The sequence below is a fragment of the Hemitrygon akajei genome, chromosome 20, assembly GCF_048418815.1.
Source record: "Hemitrygon akajei chromosome 20, sHemAka1.3, whole genome shotgun sequence".
Taxonomy (NCBI): domain Eukaryota; kingdom Metazoa; phylum Chordata; class Chondrichthyes; order Myliobatiformes; family Dasyatidae; genus Hemitrygon; species Hemitrygon akajei.
Window position 1 is genome coordinate 66906320 of NC_133143.1, and position 25419 is coordinate 66931738.

The 25419-nt window shown below is 39.7% G+C and overlaps 1 protein-coding gene across 3 annotated transcripts in view; it reads left to right on the forward strand.

The window, feature by feature from the left end:
• The window catches only part of nek10 (NIMA-related kinase 10), a 103424-nt gene that overhangs the window by 70683 nt on the left and 7322 nt on the right, over window positions 1-25419 (forward strand). For all 3 annotated transcript variants that reach the window (XM_073024523.1, XM_073024524.1, XM_073024526.1), the window contains 8 exons: window positions 2094-2307; window positions 2883-3063; window positions 3868-3942; window positions 10875-11006; window positions 13652-13706; window positions 18609-18652; window positions 20323-20423; window positions 25096-25206. In XM_073024523.1, coding sequence (XP_072880624.1) covers window positions 2094-2307; window positions 2883-3063; window positions 3868-3942; window positions 10875-11006; window positions 13652-13706; window positions 18609-18652; window positions 20323-20423; window positions 25096-25206 — 913 coding nt within the window. The remainder of the gene's footprint in view (window positions 1-2093; window positions 2308-2882; window positions 3064-3867; window positions 3943-10874; window positions 11007-13651; window positions 13707-18608; window positions 18653-20322; window positions 20424-25095; window positions 25207-25419) is intronic.

Genomic DNA, 25419 nt, shown 5'->3' on the forward strand with positions numbered 1-25419 from the left:
CTCATGGGCTGTAGGGTCTATTTCTGTGCTGCCATGTTCTATGACTCTATGACTTTATGTTACGTGTTCACCACATATACTGTATATCATACTTTTCATTTTATTTCAACAAATACCAGGCAGAACAATAGCTAGTGATTAGGAGAATGTTCATCACAACCTTCTCAAGGGCAACTAAGGATGGTCAGTTTAAATGCTGGCTCAGGTTGTGAAAGTCCACATCCTTTGAGTAAATTGTAATAAAAATATGTGGAGATTAAATGCTGGCCCTGTCTGCAACACTCAAATCCTGTGAACAACCTACAAGGAAAAGTACCTTTATTTCATGCAGTTTGCTGTATTCTAACTTCAATTTTATTTTATCCATTTTATTGAGCTACATATTCCAGTGCCTTCATAGCATGCCCAAAATATTCAAAATGATTAAGGTTCAATTCCTGCCACTGTCTGTAAAGAGTTTGTAAGTTCTACCCATGACCACATAGGTTTCCTCTGGGTGCTCTGGTTTGCTTCCCCATTCCAAGGACATACAGGTTAGGGTTAGTAAGTTGAGGGCATGCTACGCTGATGCTGAAAGCATGGCAACTCTTCTGGGCTGCTCCCAGCACATCCTCCAATTGTGGTGGTCACTGATGTAAACAGCACATTCCTGTATGTTCTGATATGCATGTGACAAATAAAGCTAATCTCTAATCTTTAAATCAGAGACGTGGCTCAATAGCACTTCTGTCTGATCTGAACAAGCTCTGCACTATCTCAATGCGCTGTTACTGATTTGATCTGAATAAACAATATGCAAGACAAACTTTTCACTGTGTCTTGATACGTATGACAATATTGTATACTGATGTACCAGGTGATAAGAGGCATAGATCAAGTGGACTACCAGATGCCTTTTCTCAATGCGTAAATAGCTAATATGAGGGAGCATAATTTTAAGGTAATTAGAGAAAAGTATGGGGGGGGGATGTCAGAGGTACTTTTTTTTACACAGGGAGTGGTGGGTGTTTGGAACGGGGTAGCGGTGAAGGCAAATACATTACGGACTTTTAAGAGATTCATAGATAGGCGCACGGATAATAGTAAAATGGAAAGTGATGTAGGACAGAAGGGTTAGTTTGATGTTAGAGTAGGTTAAAGGGTCAGCACAATATTGTGAGCCAAAGGGCCTGTACTGAGCTGTAATGTTCTATGTTCTAGGGGTAATTTTAATTTAATCCTATGTTTACTACAGATGGCGAATTTGGCTTAATTATTTTTCATCCCTGATTGTGTTTTGAGACTGAGTTACTATATATTTTGTGTTGTATTTTAAAATAGGAAAGTTCACAAAGGTATTAGTCAGAGGATTGACTTCAAGAGCTAGAGGTTATATTGCAGGTCAATAAAAAACTGATTACATCTGGAATGTTTTGTTCATTACTGGTCACATCATTATAGGAAGGATGTGGAAGCTTTAGAGAGGGTGAAGAGATTTACCAAGATGCTGCCTGGATTAGAGAGCATGTCTTACGAGGATAGATTGAGTGAGCAAGGGCTTTTTTCTTTGAAATGAAGGAGGATGAGAGATGACTTGACAGAGGTGTACAAGATGATAAGAGGCATGGATAGAGTGAATAGCTAGCAAGGTAGAAATAGAGTGTAATTTTAAGATAACTGGAGTAAAGTATAGGCAGGATGTCAGCGGTAGTTCTTTTTCAGACAAATGAAGGGTTATTTGGGAGGGAATAGTTAGAGTAGATTAAAAGGTCAGCACAAAATCATGGGGTGAAGGACTTGTACTGTGCTGTAATGCTCCATGTTCTGCGTTTCAATAAACCAGTGCATTACCAAAACTATTCTGGGCTGGGTCTCTCAGTAGTAAGTGAGTAAATACATGGAATAAACTGATTTGATCTCATTTGTACCACATCCGTCTGCTGCAGATATACTTGTCCATGACAGCAGTAAAAGTGTCTGAAGAGACGCACTTAATGGGATCACTCTTCATGTTGCGTGGCACGAACGTTTTTCTGATCAGCATGGATTTAGGACAGGTGAATACCAGTCCTCACCTGATGAATTAAAATACCTTTATTTCTAAATATCAACAGGTGCTTGACTCCTGATTCTGAAGTGAGGCCTGACGTCGTGGAAGTGAGTGCCATGATTTCAAATATCATGATGAAATACATGGATGATTTATGCACAATGCAGATAACCATGGAGAAGAAGCTTGATCGGGAGAGGCGGCGCACACAGAAGTATTTCATGGAAGCTAACAGAAATGTTATGACCTATCACCATCAGCTCTCCATGATATCGCGGGTAAGATTTTTCTCTTAAGTGCCTTTGGATGACTTAGGCCGTTAGAATCTGTGTTGAATCATTAAAATGCTGGGATAGTGATCTCTTTTTGTTGCCCAGTGTATTCTGGAAGGGGCCAACATACTTTCTGCTGCATTTAGAGAATGAAAGATTAGCTTTATTTGTCACATACAGTTGCATCGAAGCATACAGTGAATTGCGTTATTTACGTAAATGACCAACACAGTCTGAGAATGTGCTGGGGGCAGCGCACAAGTGTCAACACACTTCCAGTGCCAACATAGAATGTTCACAACTCAGTAACCCTAGCTGTACATCTTTGGAATGCGGGAGGAAACTGAAGCACCTGGAGGAAAGCTGCATAATCACGAGGAGAATGTACAAACTCCTTACAGATAGCAGTGAGAATTGAACCCCGATCTTCCAGTTGCTGGTGCCGTAAAGTGTAAAGCTAACTGCTGCACACCTTGCCACCCTAGCTGAACACGCTCCAATTCATGTTGAGGCTGCTTGGATGGTGCCGTGAAATGACAAGGTCACATTTCTAAGTTAAAATTTACTTTTTTGTGTTAAAGGAGTATTACGATAAGTCAAGTTTGGGGAGCAGCAGTGGAACTGGCAGTCTGAAGAGTGAATCATCGGAAACTACTGGCAGCCCACTGGACGACTTGCACAGGTTCCATCTTAAAGATGATGAGAGACTGAGCGATGCAGTATTTCTTGAGAATATTAACTCTGCCATAAACATTGAAAAAGGTACAGTAAAGATTTTTTAATAAGAATGCATTGCTTTAACAAGAATAATTACATTCAAAGATGAGCTAAACTAAATGATTAATTAATCTAATGCGGTAAGTTATTTAAAACAGAATGCACAATCAGACACTTGGATAAATAGAGCTAAATATTTTTTTACCTTGTAAATTATTTTATTTTTACTTAGAGATATAGCACAGTAACAGGCCCTTCCAGCCCAAAAACCCATGCCAGCCAATTGCACCCATATAACCGATCAACCTACTAACCCATACATCTTTGGAATGTGGGAGGAAACCAGAGCACCCAGAGCCAACATAGCTTACCCACAACTCACGAACACTAACTCATACGTCTTTGGAATGTGGGAGGAAACCTGAGTACCTGGAAGAAACCCACATGTTCAAGGGGAGAACATACAAATCCCTTACAGGCAGCGGCAGAATTGAACCCGACTCTCTGATGCTGTAATAGCATTGCGTTAACCACTACATTACTGTGCTGTCCTTGTTTAAAGCCTTTTTGATAATGTGATGTGTTAAATAATATTGCAGAAATTTTCCATGCAACTGTTAGAATACAAAATTTTATTTAAGATTGATATATGTTAGTGAACTAGTTTGGTAAAAACATTGCTAGGTACCTTAATTGTTATTGTCATGCTGAATAAAATAAGATGGTTATTGTTCAGACATGAAAGTATTAAAAATTATTATTGATATAAAATAAATAGTAAAATTATAAAATGATTCTTTTGTACATCTTTATTTGTTAACTTTTCCTCTGTTGTGAATGTTTATCCAGAGATCGAAGATGAGTTGAATATTTCAGATCATTCAAGCAGCTCAAGCCCAAGCCCGATAAAAGATTCTACTCTGAGTGAGTGTAGCAAAAATCCTGTAGATTTTACCCACTTGGTATCTGTGTTCATCTATCAAAATGTAAAGTGAATGGATCCAGAAATTCTTGATGTTTGTTCCTGGCAAAGCAAACTCTTCATTCAGAATTTGGAACGTTATTGCCTTGTAATGTTAAAGGAAAGGACAAAACACTGATGAATTTAGACAGCCTACTTTGAATTGGAATTAATTTATTATTGTCACATGTACTGAGATATAGTGAAAAGCTTGTCTTCAATACTTCTCATCCTGATCAGATACAGATCAGCGGTGCATTGAGTAGTACAAGGTAAAATAATAACAGAATGCAGAATAAAGTGTTGCCATTACAGAGAAGGTGCAGTGCATAATTATATAGATTGTGAGCTCAAAAGTCCAGCTTATTGTACTAGGGAAGCAGTCCTTGAGCTTCATAGCACATACTGTCTGTTCAGATCTGTGTAACTTCTGCCTGATGGGAGAAAGGAGAAGAAAGGAAGTCTGGTGTGGGTAGAGATCTTTGATAGGCAATCCTCTTTTCTCACTGCTGCCATCAGGTAGAAGGTACAAGAGCCTCAGGACTCGCACCACCTGGTTCAAGAACAGTTTCTACCCCTCAACCATCAGGATCCTGAACAAAAAGGGATAGCTACACTCATGTAAGGGCTCACTTAAGGACTCTTTTATATTGTTATTTCATACTCATTATTTATTGCTATTCATTTATATCTGTACTTACACAGTTTACAGTTCTTGATGTTTACAGTTACTGTTCTACAGGTTTGCTAAGTATACCTGCAGAAAAAGAATATGGTGACATGTATGCACTCTGATAATAAATTCTACTTTGAACTTTAGTAAGGCCGTCAGGACTGTAGACAGTCTATGGAGAAGAGGCTAGTTCCTGTGATGTGTTAAGTTATCTCCATAACTCTGCCATTTTTTATGGTCATGGGCAGAACAATTGCCATAGTAAGCCAGTCAGTGTAAAAGAGAAGTGAGAGTAGATAATGGACCACTGGAAAATGAGGCTGGAGAGGTAGTAATAAGAGACAAGGAAAGAGCAAACAAATTGAAAGAATACTTTGCATCAGTCTTCTCTGTGGAATGCACTTGAGTTCAAGAGTATCAGGGGGCAGAAGTGTGCGAAGTTGCCATTACTAGGGAGAAGATTCTTGGGAAACTGAAAGGTCTGAAGGTAGCTAAGTCACCTGGATGAGATGGAATATACTCCAGGGTTCTGAAAAAGGTGGTTGAGGAGGTCTTAGAGGCATTAGTAATGATCTTTCAAAAATCGCTGGGTTCTGGACTGGTTTTAGAAGACTAGAAAATTGCAAATATCACTCCATTCTTCAAGAAGGGTATTTGGGGCACACGATAAAATAGGCCGTAGTCAACATGGTTTTCCAAAGGGAAAATCTTGCCTGACAAATCTGTTGGAATTCTTTGAAGAAATAACAAGCCGGATCGATGCGAGAGTCGGAGGATGTTGTGTACTTGAATTTTCAGAAGTCCTTTGACAAGGTGCCACACATGTGGCTGCTTAACAAGTTAAGAGACCATGGTATCATAGGAAAGATACTAGCGTTGGTAGAGCACTGGCTGATCGGCAGGAGGCAAAGAGTGGGAATAAAGGGAGCCTTTTCTGCCTTGCTTCCAGAAACTAGTGGTGTTCCACAGTGGTCTGTGGAACTGCTTCTTTTTACGTTATGTGCCAATGATTTGGATGATGGAATTGATGGTTTTGTGGCCAAGTTGGCAGACAAAATAAAGATAGGTGAAGGGACATGTACTTCTGAGGAAGCTGAGAGACTACAAAAGGACAGACAGGTTAGAAAAATGGGCAAAGAAGTGGCAGGTAGAATACAGTGTTAGGATGGTCATGACTTTGGTAGAAGAATTTTCTAAATGGAGAGAAAATTCAAAAACCTGAGGTGCAAAGGGACTTGGGAGTCTTCGTGCAGGATTCCCTAAAGGTTAATTAGCAAGTTGAGTTGGTGGTGAGGAAGGCAAATGCAATGTTAGTATTAATTTCCAGAGGACTAGAGTATAAAAGCAAGGATGTGATGTTGTAGCTTTACAAAGCACTGGTGAGGTCTCACTTGGAGTTTTCTGAGCAATTATAGGCTGGCTTATCTAAGAAAGGATGTGCTGAAACACTGGAGAGGGTTCAAAGCAGGTTTATGAAAATGATTCCAGGATTGAAAGGCCAAGAAGAGTAGTATGAGCTGCCTTATTGACTATTATCCAGCAGCACTCACACTTATGGTAATGAAATGCATTGAGAGGTTGGTCATGGCTTGAATCAGCTCCTGCCTCAGCAAGGATCTGGACCCACTGCAATTTGCATATCACCACAATTTGTCTACACAGACGCAAACTCACTGGCTCTTTGCACAGTCTTATCTCACCTAGACAATGCAAACACCTATGTCAGGATACTGTTTATTGACTATAGCTCAAAGATTAACACCATCATTTCTACAGAACTGATTGAGAAGTTGCCTCTATACCTCCCTCTGCAATTGGATCCTCGACTTCCTAACAGGAAGACCACAATCTGTGTGGATTGGTAATAACACTTCCTCCTCGCTCACGATCAACATTGACGCACCCTCCAGGATGTGTGCTTAACCCACTGCTCTACTCTCTCTATACCCATGACTGTGTGGCTAGGCATAGCTCAAATGCCATCTATAAATTTGCTGATGATACAACCATTGTTGGCAAAATCTCTAATGGCAACAAGAGGGTGTACAGGAACCAGCTAGTTGAGTGGTGTCGCAGCAACAATCTCGTACTCAGTGTCAGTAAGACCAAAGAACTGATTGTGAATTTCAGGAAGGGTCAGATGAGAGAATATGAACCAGTCCTCATAGAGGGATCAGAAGTGGACAGAGTGAGCAATTTCAGGCTCCTGGGTGTCAACATATTGATGCAGTTATAAAGAAGGAAAGACAGCAATTATATTTCATTAGGAGTTTGAGGAGATTTGGTTTGTCACCTAAAACATTCAAAAACTTCTACAGATGTACTGTGGAGAGCATTCTGACAGGCTGTATGTCTGGTATTGGGGGGGCACTACTGAACAGGATCGAAAGAAGCTACAGAAAGTGGTAGAGTTAGTCAGCTCCTTCATGGGTACTAGCCTCCATAGTATCTAAGACATCTTCAAGGACCAGTGCCCCAAGAGGCGGCATCCATTATTAAGATCCCCCCCATAACGCAGGACATGCCCTCGTCTCATTGTTATCGTCAGGAAGGAGGTACAGAAGCCTGAAGACACACACTTAGTGATTTAGGAACAGTTTTTTCCCCTCTGTCATCTGATTTCTAAATGGTCATTGAAACTATGAACGCTACCTCACTTTTTTATTATTTTTATTTTTGCACTATTTTTAAGTTAACTATTTAATATACATATATACACTTACTATAATTGATATTTTTTCTATATTTATCATGTATTACATTGTACTGCTGCTGCCAAATTAACAAATTTCATGACATATTAATTCTGCCGGCGATGATAATTCTGAGTCTGATTCATATGAGTGCTTGATGGCTCTGGGCCTCTACTCACTGGAATTCAGAAGAATGAGGAGTGACCTCATTGAAACCTATCAAATGTTGAAAGGCCTCAATAGAGTGGATGTGGAAAGGATGTTACCTATGGTGGGGGAGTCTAAGCCTTATGATAAAGGGCATTGATAATAAATTTACTTTGACTAATATATTATGAAAGATAAGATTATTAATTTATGTTTTCTTGTACTGAGCATTCAATGATCAATTGTTGCCAAGTTGACTGCTTAAGAGATAATACATAACTGGTAAATCCAAGACCCACTGATGACCTTACAATATTGATCAAAGTTACTTAGAAGTCTGTAAGTTCTCAAGCTTGAACTTTAGGCTGTAATATTAATTAACTTAGTCAGTTTGGCAGTTAGGAACAAAAATTGAGCTTCAGAGACAATGCACTGTAGGTAGGCAAAAACTACTCAGTGTTCACAATTTTGGTCACTATGTAATTGATTTGCAGCTTCACACTAGTCCTTGCTACAAGCATTGCTTGCCTTGCCATTCTCATTGTGTATGATACGCAGTGGTTGCTGCTAATATGTGCTTGAGGACAGGATTAGGTTTAGTGTTAATAAAGAACCCATGTTTAGTGTTGGAAGACCTGAATGGTTAAGGTAGTGGATGAGGTGTCAGGCAGGCAGGCTGCTTTATTCTAAATGGTGTCAAGTTTCTTCAGATTTGTTGGAGCCGTACTTATCCAAGCAATGGAGATTACACCATCACTCTCCTAAGTCTGGCTTTATAAAGCATCAGAGACTAAGGAGATGATTCACTTGCCATTGAATATCCAGCCTCTAACCCCTTGTAGTCACAATATTTATGTGTCTAGGAGCCATGTATATGTTCTCTATCAGCTTTGTATTCTGTGTTGCATGTTTATTATGGTAACTAGTCACATGAGTGGGGACGTGGAAAAGGCAAAGGGAATAAGTTACTTATTCTTGCTTATTTTGTGGCAGTTTGTAGCTTGGGACCGGTGGAGGTCATATCTTTGCTGAGATAACACTGAATAAAGCTTAGCTTATATTTAGGTACGCTTAAGTTTCATCGCTTCAAGTTTCTATGTTTGCTAATTGCTAATAAAGGATTGAACTGCACTGTACTGTAATTGATTTACTTATTATTTTTTTCTTTCTTCTGTATTATGTATTGCATTGAATTGCTGCTACTAAGTTATGAAAATTTCACGACACATGCTGTTGATAATAAATCTGATTCTGAATAAAGGATTTGAATTTTGTAGCAATCGTTGGAGCTGAGGGCATGTCATGCAAGTATAACAGCCCCATAGCAGTCACAGGCTAGCAGCAATTGTTTTGGTTTTATAATATGTTATAATTATGTTCCAGATGCTGGGAGAGTCCAGTACCAGAGGGCATGGTTTGAGAATAAGGGGTAGGTCATTTAGGACAGAGTTAAGGAAAAACTTCTTCTCCCAGAGAGTTGTGGGGGTCTGGAATGCACTGCCTCGGAAGGTAGTGGAGGCCAATTCTCTGGATGCTTTCAAGAAGGAGCTAGATAGGTATCTTATGGATAGGGGAATCAAGGGATATGGGGACAAGGCAGGAACCGGGTATTGATAGTAGATGATCAGCCATGATCTCAAAATGGCGGTGCAGGCTTGAAGGGCCGAATGGTCTACTTCTGCACCTATTATCTATTGTCTATTGTCTATTGTTTTGCCGCTACAATGTGGTTACATTTCTGGTCAGTGGTGACTGTCAAGACATTTATGCCAACACAACATTGTATATAAAAGAAACGTGCCTGGACTTTATTTTGTTGAAGATGACATTGCCTGAAATGTGTATAAATGAGTGTTACATGATGTTATTGGATCCTTCACTGATGTTGTGTAGGTTGAGATTGCTTTGTTTTCTGAATTGTGAATGCCATTGAACATTGAGATGTTTGCTCAGCTTCTGATCTGATAATAAAGACAGGTCAGTGATGAGCAATTAAAGTTGGATGATTCAGAACACACTGCCTTGAGAACCTCATGCAGTGATACTCTGTAGCTGATATGATATATCTCCAGTACCTCCAGCCACCCTCCTTTTGTTCAATACATGGCTTGGTCAATGGGAGTTTTCCCTTTTGATACTCTTGACCAGATCACCAGGGTTCCTTCAAGTCTAATTGGTCAAGGTCCTGTACTTCACCTCCCCTTTAGAATTCAGCTCTTCTGCCCATGTTGGACCAAGATTGATGATGCCAGGACCTGTGCCATCCTGCAAGAAACCCATCTGGATGTAGATGAGTAGGTTATTGGCAAAGATGTTTAATTTAGTAGCACTGTTGATGTCACCTACTGGCAACATTGCAGATATTTGAGGGTATACAGTAGGCTATTACTCAGTGGATTGGATCAGCTGCATATCAACAGATTTTGCACTACAACTGTCATATAGATATGAGTGCTGAAACTACACTGGAAGGAGAGGGTAAAGTGATTAAGATTTATTTATCACATGTACATTGAAACAGTGAAATTTGTGTAAACAACCAACATAACAGAAGGATGTGCTGGGGGCAGCCCACAAGTGTCACCACACATTCTGGCACCAATAATAAATAATTGAATTTTTAAGTCATGGTAGGATTTGAGCTCAGTATTCCACATCGTTAGCCCAGTGTAGCGAGTTACTAACCTGGCAAATTAACCACTGCACCACCACTCAGACAAGTGTGGTTTGTTCTGGAGCACAAGTCTTCAGCATTACAACCAAGGTGTTGAGTGACTTTGCTCTATCTAGTGGATGCAGCTATTTGGCACAGGCTCAATTTGTTTGCAAATAGTTCAGCCTTCTCCTTGGTACGTGTACACTGAGCTCAGCCTTCATTTAGGATGGAGGTATTCTCAGAGCTGCCTAGCTGCCTTCTCTTAATAGATGCCAAGCCTGTTGTAACTGACCTACGTAGCTCTAATTTGATCTATTGGTTATAGAATTGTTAGCTCTGTCTATTGTTGTTATTGTTTTACTTTGCACTTACCCCAATGCAGCGTGTAGAGAAATGACCTGTACGGACGGTATCCAGGACAAGCTTTTCCACTGTACTCTAGTTCATATGACAATAATAGATCAATTTATCAAATAAGTAGTTGACACTTGTTTCAAAATACCTGAAGTCGGCAGATTTAAATATAACCACGTAAGTGACGTACTGGACTTGTATGAGAATGACTATTGTATTATATAATCTTATTCTCAATTATGAATGTGTAACTATATTTAGTTCTTTTCATAAATCAACTGAAACTACCTGTTCAAATCAGTTAAGTGATTCTGCTGAGAATTATTAAGCAAATACAAAAACCTGTGCAATAGTGTGATTTTTCTTTTAAAGGGCATACTTCTCCCTCTAATGTGTTTAGTCAGGGACTACTGCTGCCGTCAGGGTCCAGAGCAGAAGTCGTGCACTTCAACAGCAGCCTTCGGGCTTATTCCCTTGAAAGCTCTGGCTGTCTCAATATAACAGGTAGAATTACTTTGTAATAAATCTTTCATAACTAGCCGTCACTGACAGGTGACTTAGTTTACTCTATTCTAATTTTTCCCAAGAGAAAATGTTTCAATAACCTCTAAATTGGGATTTCCAAAGATGAATTGTGCATTTTAATATATAGAGACTGATATTTATTTTGCTGACAGTAAAACTATTTATTTTCAATCCTATAGCCACAAAATAATAGAACAGCTCCATGTATTGACAGGCTGCCTGATATATTAATGGTTCAGGTTTCCATCATAATGACAGTTGAGTTATAGTCTTAGATTTAATAAATCCTGATACAAGGTTCATTGCTTACAGCTTGATAGTTGACTATTAAATCTTGTTCATGTTTAGAGTCATAGAACATTACAGCATAGTACAAGCCCTTCAGCCCACAATGTTGTGCTGTCTTTTTAACCTACTCGAAGATCAATCTAACCCTTCCCTCCTACACAGCCCTCCATTTTTTTTTATCATCTATCTGCCTACTTAAGAGTTTCTTGAATGCCTCTAATGTATCTGTCTCTACCATTGCCCCAGGCAGGAGGTTCCATGCTCACACCACTCTCTGTGTAAAGAAATCTGACAAACCCCATACCATGGGTTCCCATTCTTTTTTATGCCATAGACCTTTACCATCAACTGAGGTGTCCTTGGACTCCAGATTGGGAACCCCTGCCCTGTACTTTGCTCCTATCCCCTTACAATTAAGCTCGTCATATCATCTAAATGTACCCTTGGAAAAAGTCACTGGCAATCCACTTTATCTATGGCTCTTATCATCTTGTACACCTCTATCAAGTCACCTCTCAGCATCCTTCACTCTGAAGGTAAAAGCCCTAGCTTGCTCAACCTATCTTCATAAGACATTATGAGTCTTTATACTACATTGGATAGACCACAATTCATGAGTAATTCCAGGCCCCTTATCTAAGAAAGGATGTGCTGGCATTGGAGAGGATCCAGAGGAGGCTCACTAGAATGATCCCAGAAATGAAAGGGTTAACATATGAGGAGTGTTTCATGGCTCTGGGCCTGTACTTGCTAGAGATTAGAAGAAAAGAGAAGATCTTTTGGGGGATCTTACTGAAACCTATCAAATAGTGAAAGGCCTCAATAGAGGGTACATGGTGAGGAGATTCCTATAGGGTGGGGGTGGTGGGGAGTGGGAGACAGTCTAGTACCAGAGGGCATTGCCTTGTACTATGCTGTAATGTTCTATGACTGTAAGGACATCCCATTAGAACTGAAATGAGGAGGAATTTCTTTAGCCAGAGGGTGGTGAACCTGTGGAATCATTGCCACAGACGGCTGTGGAGGCCAAGTCATTGGGTATATTTAAAGCAGAGGTTCTTTATAAGTAAGGGTGTCAAAGGTTACAGGGAGAGGCAGGAGAAAGGGGTTGAGAGGGTTAATAAATCAGCCATGATGGAATGGTGGAGCAGACTTGATGGGCCGAATGGCCTAATTCTGTTCCTATATCTCTTATGGACATGCCCTCTAGTCCAGACAGCATCCTAGTAAATCTCCTCTGCACACTGTCTATAACTTCCACCTCATTTCTTTAATAAGGTGACCAGAACTAAACACAATATTTCAAGTGTGGTCTAACTAGATTTGTATACAGTTTCAACATTACCTCGTGATTTTTGAACTCAATCCCCTACTAATTAAGACCAAGATATTATACACCCTGTTTTTATACATTTTTAAATTGCCTCTAGATTCACACTGATCACCAATATGTAACCATGTAAGTCAGGGGTGTCAAACTCATTTTAGGTCACGGGCCGGATTGAGCAAAATGCAGCTTCATGCGGGCCGGATCAGTCGGACGTGTGCGAACGCAGCTTTCGTTGCCTCCATTTTTTCAGCCTGCTCTCGAGTGTCTTAGTCACTGCTATAACTAAAATGTTTCACTTTACAAATTCCGTTTCTTATGAAGAAGACTGCCGAATAAACACTAAAAACCCTGAAAACCTGGTACCTGAATAAACTCAGCATTAGCCATATCATACGCCATAGGCACTTCGATTACTGGGGCCAGCTTTAATAGTAATTAGATATTATCTCGCGGGCCAAAGATAATTCCACCGCGGGCCGGATTTGGCCCGCGGGCCTTGAGTTTGACATATATGATGTAAGTAAATAACATGTTAAAATAAACCTCCAATCTACGTTATTTTATTTTATTCAGAGATACAGCACGCTAAAAGGCCCAGTGAGCCCGTACCACCCTGTTACACTCATGTGACCAATTAACCTACTAACCTGTACATCTTTGGAATGGGGGAGGAAACCCCTGTGGTCACAGGGGGACATACAACCTCCTAGTTAACTGGCACTTAGAAATCTCCACCATGCCAGCAGAGCAATTTGGCTCATAATTCTTCAATTATATAGGGAATTAGATATGGATTATTTATTTTCATGATTAAGAGCACTGAGTCTTAGGAAAATAATGAATGTTCATAAAATATTTTTACATTTTCTATTGGCAGGAGCACTTGTCATTATTTTTATTAAATACCATCTGCGAAAATGTGTACAGAAAAGGCTAACGTTAGGATGAAATATTGAAATTCGTTTAAAGACGAGATTTTGCAGAAATTGTTCTGTTCTTTTTGCAGCTACTTTACCAAGAAGTATGAGTTATATTGGCATAGAGAGTCAACATGAGGCAGAGTAAGTATTTTGTACATCAGTACTCTGTACTTTTGAAAGCCTAAATTATGAAGGGATAACACTAGAAAATGCCTCTCTTGGTCTTCAGGGGATGATTTGTCACGACTAACTGCATTCCTCAAATTGTCTACAAAGTCATGATGGATCTCACCTGGTCCCTCAATGCCACCTCTTTAAAGCACAGCGTTATCTCCACTATCTGAGGAGATTGAGGCAAGCGAGGCTCTCCCCACTGAACCCCCATTCTAACTCATTTTTTACAGGAGTACCATTGAGAGTGTCCTGACTAGCTGCAGCACTGTCTGGCACAGTAATTGCAAGGCATCTGAGTACAAGACCTTTCAAAGGATTACGAGGAGTGCTGAGAGGATCATCGGAGTCTGCCTTCCACCCACCTGAGATATTTATCAGGAGCTCTGCATATGCAGGATGCTTAACATTGTCAATGACCCCTCCCACCCTCCCATCCGGCCCACTATCCCTTTAACACCCTATCATCAGGCAGGAGGCACCATATCATTAGGACAAGAACTGTGAGGATGGGAAACACCTTCTTCCCCCAGGCTGTGAGACAACTGAACTCCTTGTCACCACCCAGGTCTCATTACAAATGAAGCACCAGTAACATTACACTGTTTACTTCTTGGCTTGTGTCATAAATGCACCTTATTATTTGTTAATTTATTTGTGGTAATATTACCTTAGTGTTACGTGTCAGTTATATGTACTATGTTGTGTACAGTACCTAGGTCTGGAGGAATGTTGTTTTGTTCAGAGAATGTTGTTATGTATCAGTTGAATGACAATACACTTGATCTTGTCACAATGAAAGCTTCCAGGAAGTCACACTAATAATTTTTTTAAAAGATTCTCTATTTAAATTCTCAGCCTCTTGTTACATTGCATTATAGCCATACCTTTACAATTTTCTGCAGTTCCGGCCCCTTGTATATCTCCCATACTTCTCCACATAGGAGTTTTGAATGAATTTCCAGTTATCTGGTCCTCCATCACTGCTGAGAATTAAAAGCAGGTTTAATAACATTAATATACATTACTGTGCAAAAGTCTGAGACACCCTAGCTATATACTTTATATGTTGGGAATGGTGAGGGTGCAGCACTGCGGGAGGGGTATGGGACAGGTGGCAGAGAAGGAATGCCTGGGGTAAGGGGCGCCCAGATGCAGATGCACCCAGCCCTGACACACCAGGCAAGATCATTTGATTCCAAACAATTAGTTTATTGGTCATTAGAGAATGTCTATCTGGTGTTTTCCACTCCCTCCCCTCTCCCTTTCCCTTTTCCCAACCATGATTCCCCTCTCCCTGCCCCCTTCCCACTGTCGGTCCACAATAGAGACCCATATCAGGTTAATCGTCATTCACTTATATCATGAAATCTGATTTTTTTTCGGCAGCAGTACAGTGCAATACATAAAATTTCTGTAGTACTGTGCAAAAGTCTTAGGCATTTTAGCTGTATCTATGTGCTTAACAGATTTGCACAGTACTGTAAGTTTGAGATTTGTTTTACAGCAGCAGTACAGTGTAAAATTTGCTATAAGTTACAATAGGACATACCTACAAATAAATAAGTAATGCAAAAAGAGAGCAAAATAGTATGGTAGTGTTTACGGACCATTCAGAAATCTGTTGGCAGAGGGGAGAAGCTGTTTCTAAAACTTTGACTGTGTTTTCCTTTGATGGTAGTAATGAGAGGAGGGCATGTCAGAGATTGTGCAGGCCTTTTATGATGGGTGCCACGTTTTTGAAACATTGCCTTTTGAAAATGTCAGTGATGGTGGGGAGGCTAGTGCCCATGATGGAGCTGACTGAGTTTACAATCCTCCGTGCAGTGATGCCTCCTTACCAGATGGTGATGCAGCCAGTCAGAATTTTCTCCATGGTACATCTGTAGAAATTTGCTGCAGCTTACGGTAACATACCAAATTTCCTCATACACCTCCTTGAGACTGTCCTTTTTGACAAAGCTTTTAATCACTCTTCCTCCTAAAATCTCCTTTGTTCAGGTTGCTGCCCATTCTTATTCAATTACAATCAGTGAAGTACGTTATGATGTCTTCCTTTGTTAAGACGTTCCATTCAATTCTTTTCAATTGAGAATGAAGAGTATTTATTTTTGCCAAGTTTCCCAGCCGTAGTGAAGAAATAAAGAATGGCCACAAACACGTGATGAAAAATGAGAGGAATACAATGCTGCGGCTTCTATTATTAGATGAGATCAAACATTCTGAGTCCAATGAAGAGTCATTGACTGGAAACCTTAACTATGTGTGTCTCTCTCCAACAATACTGTGCCTGACTTGCTGACTGTTTCCAATTCTTTGCAGATGCAGACTTATGTAAGGCTACTATGGGAAGCGAGGGAGGAGATTGTTGAGCATTCATGAGCACCAGGGCGGTCCACGCACCAGTGGGCCTGCATGCTACATGTGCAGGGACCAGACCTTCTCCCCGTCCTCAGTAGTTCAGCCTGAGTCCAAAAGGAATTCAATTTCCGTGTGTCACCAGCAAGGGGGGACTACATGAGGCCTGTTGTTGGAGGGCCTATGTGCTGGCGTAGGAGACTTAGAAATTCAGCTCTCCTTTTCTAGCCCGTGGCAAAAGCTGAAAGTGAGAATGACAAGCACTACCCACTACACGACCAAAAAACAACCATTTGATACACATAAGAGGCATAGATAGAGTGGATAGCCAGAGACTTTTTCTTGGAGCAAAAATAGCTAATACCAGGGAGCATAACTTTAAGATGATTGAGGGAAAGTATAAGATGATTGAGGGAAAGAGATAAGTTTTACGAGTAAGCTTTTTTATACAGAAAGTGGTAGGTATCTGCCAGAGGTAATGGTAAAGACAGATGCATTAGGAGTATTTAAGAAACTCTTTGATAGTCACACGGTTTAAGATCTTACAGTTTAAGATGTTGGTGGTGAACCTCAGCAACTTCTGGCTGGTGACTAACAACAAGGATAGCAACTAAATACTTTGTTAACCATACTTTTTCTGGCAAACAATCATTGCAAGTAATCTGTAACTTTCTTTTGAACATGGAGACAATTCGATGTGGCAGAACTCCGGCAAGGCAAGGTGGCGGGCCCTTTGCCAAGAGCATGGAAGAACATGAAAGATCAAGGACAGGCCAAATCAAAGCCATGGTCACAGTGCATATTAATATGACTGAACATGATGTTCGGACAAAAATGTACAGGCCAAATCAAGGTGGTGAAGTTTTGCATATCCAAGTGGCAGAACCCATTGTTGGGATGGAGATTTAAGTGGTGGGCCTCATTGAAACGGTCAGGGTGCCAGGGCCCAAGGCAAGCGGCAGACTGGTTCACTTTGCTGCACAAAGCGGCGGAACCCAATGTTCGGACAGATAGTTAAGCGCCGGGCCAGACTGAAAAGGTCAAGGTATTGGGGCCAAGGTGAGATACGAACTGGTTTAGATCACTGATCCATGACATTTTCTTGGCTTTGCGCTGAACTATGGGATCTTCTTTGTAGACAAGTTCAGAAACACTATTTGCTTGCAGTTACTGTTTGCCTGAGTTTATTTTCATTGGAAATTGGGTATTCGACAGTCTTTTTTATTGGTTATTTATTCTTTTTTTTATGGGCATGGTGTGGTTTTTATTCTCTGCACGTTGGGTGTTGGCCAGTCTTTTTACATATATGTATAAAATATATCTTTTTTTGGGTGCCGTTGTTTCACAGTTGCCTGTTAGGAGACAAATCTCAAGGTTGTGTAATATATACATACCTTGATAATAAGTGTACTTTGAACTTTGGTTCGAGACCAAATGGTTGAAGGGAAGCAGCTGTTCTTGAACATAATTGTGAGGTTATAATAACAAAATTTAAAAATCTAAATGTTCGTAGAACAAAATCAGTGGATATCTAACAACATAAGAGGCTATTGTCAGGGAATGCATATTGGAGGAGAGTGAGGAAGAAATATTTTCACCCAGAAAATGCTGGAATGCACTGCTCAGAGAAATTATGTAGGCAGAGACTCTGACAACATTGAAATATTGCTTAGATAAACAACTGAAGACGAAGGGCCAAATGTTGGAAAATGGGATTATTATAGAGAAGTGTTTAATGATTTGCATGGACTTGGTAGATCATTATTTCGTGCTACATGACCTCACTTGGAGCAAGCAATTAATACAGTCATTTCTAAAAATTAAAAAAAAATGCAGGTAGGTACAATATCTCTTTTCAGTGACCAAAAATCATAATGCAGCTATCAACTCTGCTGATTTCTCTTAATATCACTTATTAACATAAAATCTCTGAATATCAATTTCAAATTTAAAAGTAACAAGTCTCATTTAACACACCATACCTCTAACACAGAACTGCTTGTCATCTTAATTTATATTCCCAGTCCTGAGAGTCAAACATTGTGTTATTGTATGGGCCTGCGAGACGTGCAGCAGCACTAGAAGTTCAAAGTCAATTTATTATCAAAGTATGTATGTGTCACCATAACCTACCCTGAGATACATTTTCTTGCGGGCATTCACAGTAGAAAAAAGAAATACAATAGAATCAATGAAAAACTACACACAAATTCAATGCTAGGTTGTACTAAACTTCCAATTGGTAAATTGTCCTAATTTTGAATAAGCTATTAACATTGGAAAAAACCTGAAATACTCAATGTAAGACTCAATTCAAACAAAGGGTAAATAATTCTCCCCTGCAGAGTTAATCTTCAAGTAAATAGATATAATGGCTTTGTTCATCATCTAGTTGGTAGTCAGACTGTACCTCTCTAGTTAATAATCAGAATGATAAAGACAGTCAAGTGAACTAGTTGCTTTTATTTAATGTTCTAATGTTTGTTTTACTTTGACCATGGTTTTGTTTTACAGACCTGGAAGAAAGACAAGGCATTCAAATACCAAGTCTAGACCAGGTATCTTAGGTTTTGTTTGAAGGCATAATTATTACAAAGCAATCATTTAATGCTATGGTTTTCAATACTTGCTGAGATGAATTGGTCTTTTCTTTGTCTTACTTGTTTAGATCTCCTACAACTAGGCTTATTTCTACCAATACCTTCAGTTGGCATCAGAGCATGCTCGAAGAGAACAGGAAATTCCATAAGCTCAGGGTGGCAGTGTCATAGTCTACCTGATGTAGTGCTGCGAAGACTTAAGGACCATGGTAGTTATGTGAAATTATAGCCAAGAGAAACTGATAGGAAAAAGTATAGACTAGAAACAAAAGATAACATTCAAAGGCATTTAATGTTTATGAGAATTATACAAAAGACATATTCAGATTAAAATGGTTTAAGGAAACTCCATACAATACACTATAATATAAGTGGCTTAAAGCTGTGTGGATTGATTCAGGGCAAGACCTAGGAATATATAAATTGGCTTCAGGGTACAAAAGAGTGGGTACCACTGAGTACAATAATACCAAAACATCTCCAGTTTGAACCTAAGTGGTAAAATTTAAAAGCAATATTAAATTAATTTGATACCATAGAAATAAACACATCAAATTCAGAATTTAGAAAATGAGCAAAGTTTATTAGCAATGAACATGGTTGAAATAGCAAAGGATAAAAGATTTGCAGGAGTCCCTCTAATCTCAGTTCTTCATTTCAAACAATGCAGAATATATTCAGATAAGCTCAGAATTAAAATGGTTAACTCTGTGGTTACAGTGGAATGATTCCATTAATGCAGCACTGTAAAGCAAGCAAACCATGGAAAGCAGAGCCCTAAAGTATTGTGCGTGATGCAGTTCCTACATTTGTTGGTTGGTAGAAGGTTCAACCACAATCACGGGTTTAAACTTTCAATGGCATGGATGACATATTTTCAATTTTTCTATATCAATCAGTCTTCATGAGTAGGATTGGGACATTATTTGTAATTCATTGGCAACAGTTTATTGTATAATATCACAGTTTAAAGGATCAACTTTATTTGCCGTGTACATTTACATGTATTGGGAATTTGCTGTGGTGTGTTAGGGCACGACGTGCAATAAAAACAACATTCAACAATTATAAAGAATTAAGAATTATGTAAAATAGGTTAGAGTTTAAATTACAGATATGGAATAAAATTTGCATAGGTAAAAACCAGCATGTATTTACAATGTAAACAGCTTTATAAAAAGTGTATACAGTGCAGTATAGTGACGGGGGTAATAGATAGAGGGGATAGGGGGATAACTACAATGAATGACTAGATTAACCACCTAGGGGAAGATACTTCTAAGATGGTGTGAAGTTTTTTTGTTTTAATAGCTGTATAGAGCTTTCCAGAAGAGAACTTTTGGAAAAGGGAATTTGCAGGGTACATAGTGTCCACAATAATTTTTTCCTACCCATTTATTTGTCCTGGACACATACAACTCCTGCAGCCTTTAAAACTAGTCTTCAAAATATAAAGCTAAGGTATTACTTTCCATGTAATTTACTATGTCTTTCTCTAACCATATCAGTTCTTTTGTACTATTATCTCTCAATTACTTATGGATACTACTCTCGTAGTTTTCCCATCATTTAATCACACTCTTTCTACTTGGAATTACTGTACCTTATTTTGGGATTCTCACCCATAGCATCTGCAGGAATAGCAGTGTCTCAACGGAAAGTACGACAAATCAGTGACCCAATCCAACAGATTCTCATTCAGCTGCACAAGATCATATATATCACACAGGTATGCGTTTGGTTTGATTTGTTCTGTTATTTATTACACCCTGTTGCATTTAAATCCTTTCAGTTTTAATTTCAAATATACAATGTGAAACCCAGGTATTTATCTTCTAAATCGCTTAGCTTTCTCTCTGTGTGATTAGTAATGCATCAGGACAGAAATTTGTACCCTTCATAGACAAACAATAACCTGGAGTATAAACTACAATTTAAAATGTGTGTTCTGTTAGCATTGTATGATAATTGTATTTAAACTTCTGTTCTGTATGCATAAGCAATGCAAATCCTTGGCCTTCTGCAAAAACTACACTGGCTGAAAGAAATTTCAAATGCAATCTTTTAAGCAATGCATCCCGGTACTTAAAATCATTGCACTGATTTCAAGTTCAAGTTTATTGACATTCAACATATACTGCCAAATGAACCAACATTCCTCCAGACCAAGGTGCACAACACCTTGTATAATAGGATAGAATAGAACTTTATTGTCATTACTCAAGACAATGAGATTGTGCTACTCCACAATCCGTGTAGAATGGATATTGTATAACTCATACACAGCACATAAAGTAATATTAGCACAAATAAATCAAGAAATAATTTACGACACAAGTTAAAAAGTAAACAGTATAATACCGGTGCTTCATATATGATGAGATCTGGGTGGTGGAAGGGAGTTCAGTCGTCTTACAGATTGGGAGAAGAAGCTATTTCCCATCTTAACAGTCCTTGTCTTAATGCTATGGTACCTCCTGCCTGATGGTAGGGGGTCAAAGAGATTGTTGGACGAATGGGAGGAATCATTGACAATACTGAGGCCCCTGCTAAAAGTTTGATTTTGTGTAGCATGAGGGAGGATTAGGATTAATGTTCTATGAAACCCAATGGACCACTGTGCAATGGGCAGAGAATATTGTAGTTACACATCCTTTCCTCAGCCAAGAAGTTCCACATGCAGCATAGTGTGAATCGTGGTGACTTTAGATCTTGTATACAGTGGAATTTAGCAAGGCATTTGACAAGATCCCCCATGGTAAACTAGTCGGTAAGATTAGATCTAATGGAATTCCAGCGAGAGCTAGTTAATTACAAACATGAGAAATTCTGCAGATGCTGGAAATCCAAAGCAACACACACAAAATGTTAGAGGAACTCAGCAGGTTAGGAAGCATCTATGGGAAAGAGTAAACAATTGACGTTTCAGGCCAAGATCCTTCTTCAGGACTGAGAAAGAAGGGGAAATATGTCACAATGAAAAGACAGGGAAGGGGAAAGAGGCTAGTTGGAAGATGATAGATGAAGCCAGATAAAGACAAGTATCTGATAGAAGAAGAGAGTGGACAATAGGAGAAAGGGAAGGAGGGGACCCAGGGGAAGTGATAGTCTGGTGAGAAGAAGTGAGAGGTCAGAGTGGGGAATTGGGGGGAGGGGTGGAATTTGTTCACCGGAAGGAGAAATCAATATTCATTTTATCAGGCTGGAGGGTACCCAGACGGAACACAACATGTTGTTCCTCCACCCTGAGGGTGGCCTCATCTTTGCACAGGAGGAGGTCATGGATCGACACATCGGAATGGGAATTGGAACTAAAATGTCTGACCATCAGTAAGTCCAACTTGTGGTGGATGGTGCAGAGGTGCTCGATGAAGCAGTCCCCTAGTTTATGACGGGTCTCACCAATGTAGAGGGGACCGCATCAGGACCAGTGGACCCAATAGACAACCCCAGCAGATTCACAGGTGAAGTGTTACCTCACCTGGGGCCCTAAATGGTGGTGAGGGAGGAGGTGAATGGGCAGGTGTTGCAACTATGCTGCTTGTAGGGATAAGCAGCTGGAGGGAGATTAGTGGGGAGGGACGAATGGACAAGAGAGTTGCGGAGGGAGCAATCCGTACAGAAAGTTAGGGGAAGGGGCTAAAATGTATTTAGTGGTAGGAGCTAGTTAATAGGTTTTCTGGAAGGAGTTAGAAGGTGGTAGTAGATGATTTTTTATTGTTTATTTATTGAGATACAGTGCAGAATGGACCTTTCCAAGCCCTTCAAGCCATGTCACCCAGCAACCCCCAGTTTAAACCTAGCCTAATCATGAGATGACCAATTAACCTAACTAGTACATCTTTGGAATGTGGGAGGAAACCCAAGCACCTGGACCAAACCCATGCAGTCATGGAAGAAGATACAAACAGAGGCAGGAAATGAACCCAGGTCATTGGTACTGTAAAATGTTGTGCTAACCATTACGGTACTCTGCTGCCCCGACCATTTTGAAGATCAGGGGCCTGTATTAGTAGTTTGCCGCAGATTCCAGTGCTAGGTCCCCTGTTGTTTATCATATATATTAACAATTTGGATGAAATACAGGTAGTGGTGTAGTGGACACTGAAGAAGGTTATCTAAAATTCCAACAGGATTTGGATCAACTGGGAAAGTTGGCCAAGAAATGGCAGATAGAATTAAACCCGGACAACTGCGAAGTGTTGTATTTTGGGAAGTTAAATTTGCACAGTAAATGGCAGGGCCCCAGAGTGTGTTGTAGAACAGGGAGACCTTTAGCAATACACACAAAATGCTGGAGGAACTCAGCATGTCAGGCAGCATCTATGGAAATGAACGCACAGTCAATGTTTTGGGTCGAGATCATACAACCAGCTCATTCTTTGAAGTCCCAACACAGGTAGACAGGGTTGTGAAGAAGGTGTTTAGCGTGGTTCCCTTCATCGGTCAGGGCACTGAGTACAAGAGTTGATATGCCGTGTTACAGCTGTACAAGACATCAGTGCGACTGTACTTGGAGGATTCTGTGCAGTTTGAGTCACGTTCCTATTGGAAGATGTCATAAGCTGGAAAGGTATAGAAAAGATTCACTAGGAGGCTGACTGGATTGGATGGCTGGTGACTTAAGGAGAGTCTGGACAGGCTGGAGTTTAGGAGACTGAGGGGTAACCATACCTCAGGTGGATGGTAACAGTCTTTTTCCCCAGGAAAGGGGAGTCCAAAACTAGAAGGCATAGATTTAAGGTAGGTGGGAAAATTTAAAGGGGATATGATGGGCTTGATTTACTATGCAGAGGGTTTGTAGAATAAACTGCCAGAGCAAGTGTCTAGGTAAGTACAATTAAAATGTTTAAAAGACATCTGGACATGTACATGGATAGGAACGTTGGAGAGTGTAAAACCAAACACGGGCAAATGGCACCCTGGTTGGCCTGAAAGACTTCTTTCCATGCTACATGATTTACAAGAGGGTAGCTGGGACCAGTCAGGGACAAAGGAGGGAAGTTATGCCCAGAGACAGTGGAAATGGGTGAGATACTAAATGAGTCCTTTGTTATCAGTACTTACCAAGGAGAAGCCGTGGAGAATAACAAGATCAGGGAGGGGTATGCAGAAAATCTGGAGCACGTTGATATCAAGGAGGATGAGGAGCTGAGCAATCTGATGAACATTAAGGTGGATAAGACCTCAGGGCCAATCTATCCCAGCAATATAAGAAACAAAAAAGGAAATTACTGGTGTCTTAACAGAGATCTCTGTATCCTCTGTAGCCATGGGGAAGGTACTGAGGGTTGGAGGACAGCTAATGTTGTTCCTTTGTTTAAACATGGCAATAAATTCAAATCAAGAAATGATAGGCTGGTGAGTCTTACATCAGTGATAGGGAAATTGTTGGAGTGTTAGGGATAGGATATACTAATGTCTGGAAAATCAACAATCTTTTATGGATAGTCAGCATTTGTGTGGAAAACAAACTGGATCTACTGTTTTTGAGCAGGTGGAAAAGATGGTTGATGGGATAGGTCAGTGGATGTTGTCTACTTCCATAAAGCATTTGGCAAGAGCCCCATGGTACGCTGATCCAGAAGATTAAGAAACATAGAATTCATGGGGACCTGGTAAACTGGATGGCCACAGAAGATAGAGGGTAGTGATGGAAGGTTGTTATTCTAACTGAGGCCCGTAATCACTGGTGTTCCAAAGTGACACTGCTGGATCCTCTGATATTTGAGATTTAATGACCTGGACAAAAATGTAAGTGGACTGATTAATAAGTTTGCAGATAGCATGGGAGTGGCGGAGCTGTGGATAGTGAGGAAGGTTGTCAAAAGGGCAGCACAGTAGTGTAGCAGTTAACAGAGTTGATTTAATGATCCATCACTTGAGCCTACCAAAACACAATTCACCACATCATAAGCAGAAAAATGGATCTCTTCATGGTTTTTTTTCTTGTTTGGATTTTTTAATTCTGGTGCCTGAATTGGAAAAAGAATTATGATAACAATATCTTGTCAAAAAAAAGTCATATAGGAAAGTTTTTTAAAAGCCTTAATAGATTAGAACTATTCATGGACAAATTATCTTGAATCTTCTGTTACCAACAGATATAAATTGATGGGGTTAACCAACCATCTATCCTGTAGTTTCACATCACATGCATAATGATGTTACATGGGTTAAACCATTTTGTAATACAAGGTGCCTTATATGATCTACTGTATTCAATGCTTTTCAAATAATTAAGGCCATAATATGTTTTATAATATAAAACAATTGCTAAATGTGGAGAAGCTATACAGATGTTTCTCTAAATTAATGAAATAACTGAAAGCTTTTATGTTTTAAATTCAATTCTCCTTTCCCCACTACCATCCCCTACCCCCCCCCCCCCCCCACTACAGCTTCCACCGACTTTGCATCACAACTTTCGGAGAAGTGTAATTGAGAGGTTTAAGAAGTCATTGTTCAGTCCACTAAGCAATCCTTGCAACTTGAAAGCAGAACTTAAAAAGGTCTGTTGTCATAACAGTTAAAATGGTGATGAAAAATTTGGAAATTAAATATTTTGAAATTTCAGATATACTTCTGAACCACAGGCATCTGCAAGGTGAAGGGTATATTGAGGATAATTTAACAAAGTATAGGTCAAGAAACCTTTGACCAAATTACTACTGTGCAAAAGATTAAATTTTGTGTAATGTGAAATAGATTCAATCTGTTACTAC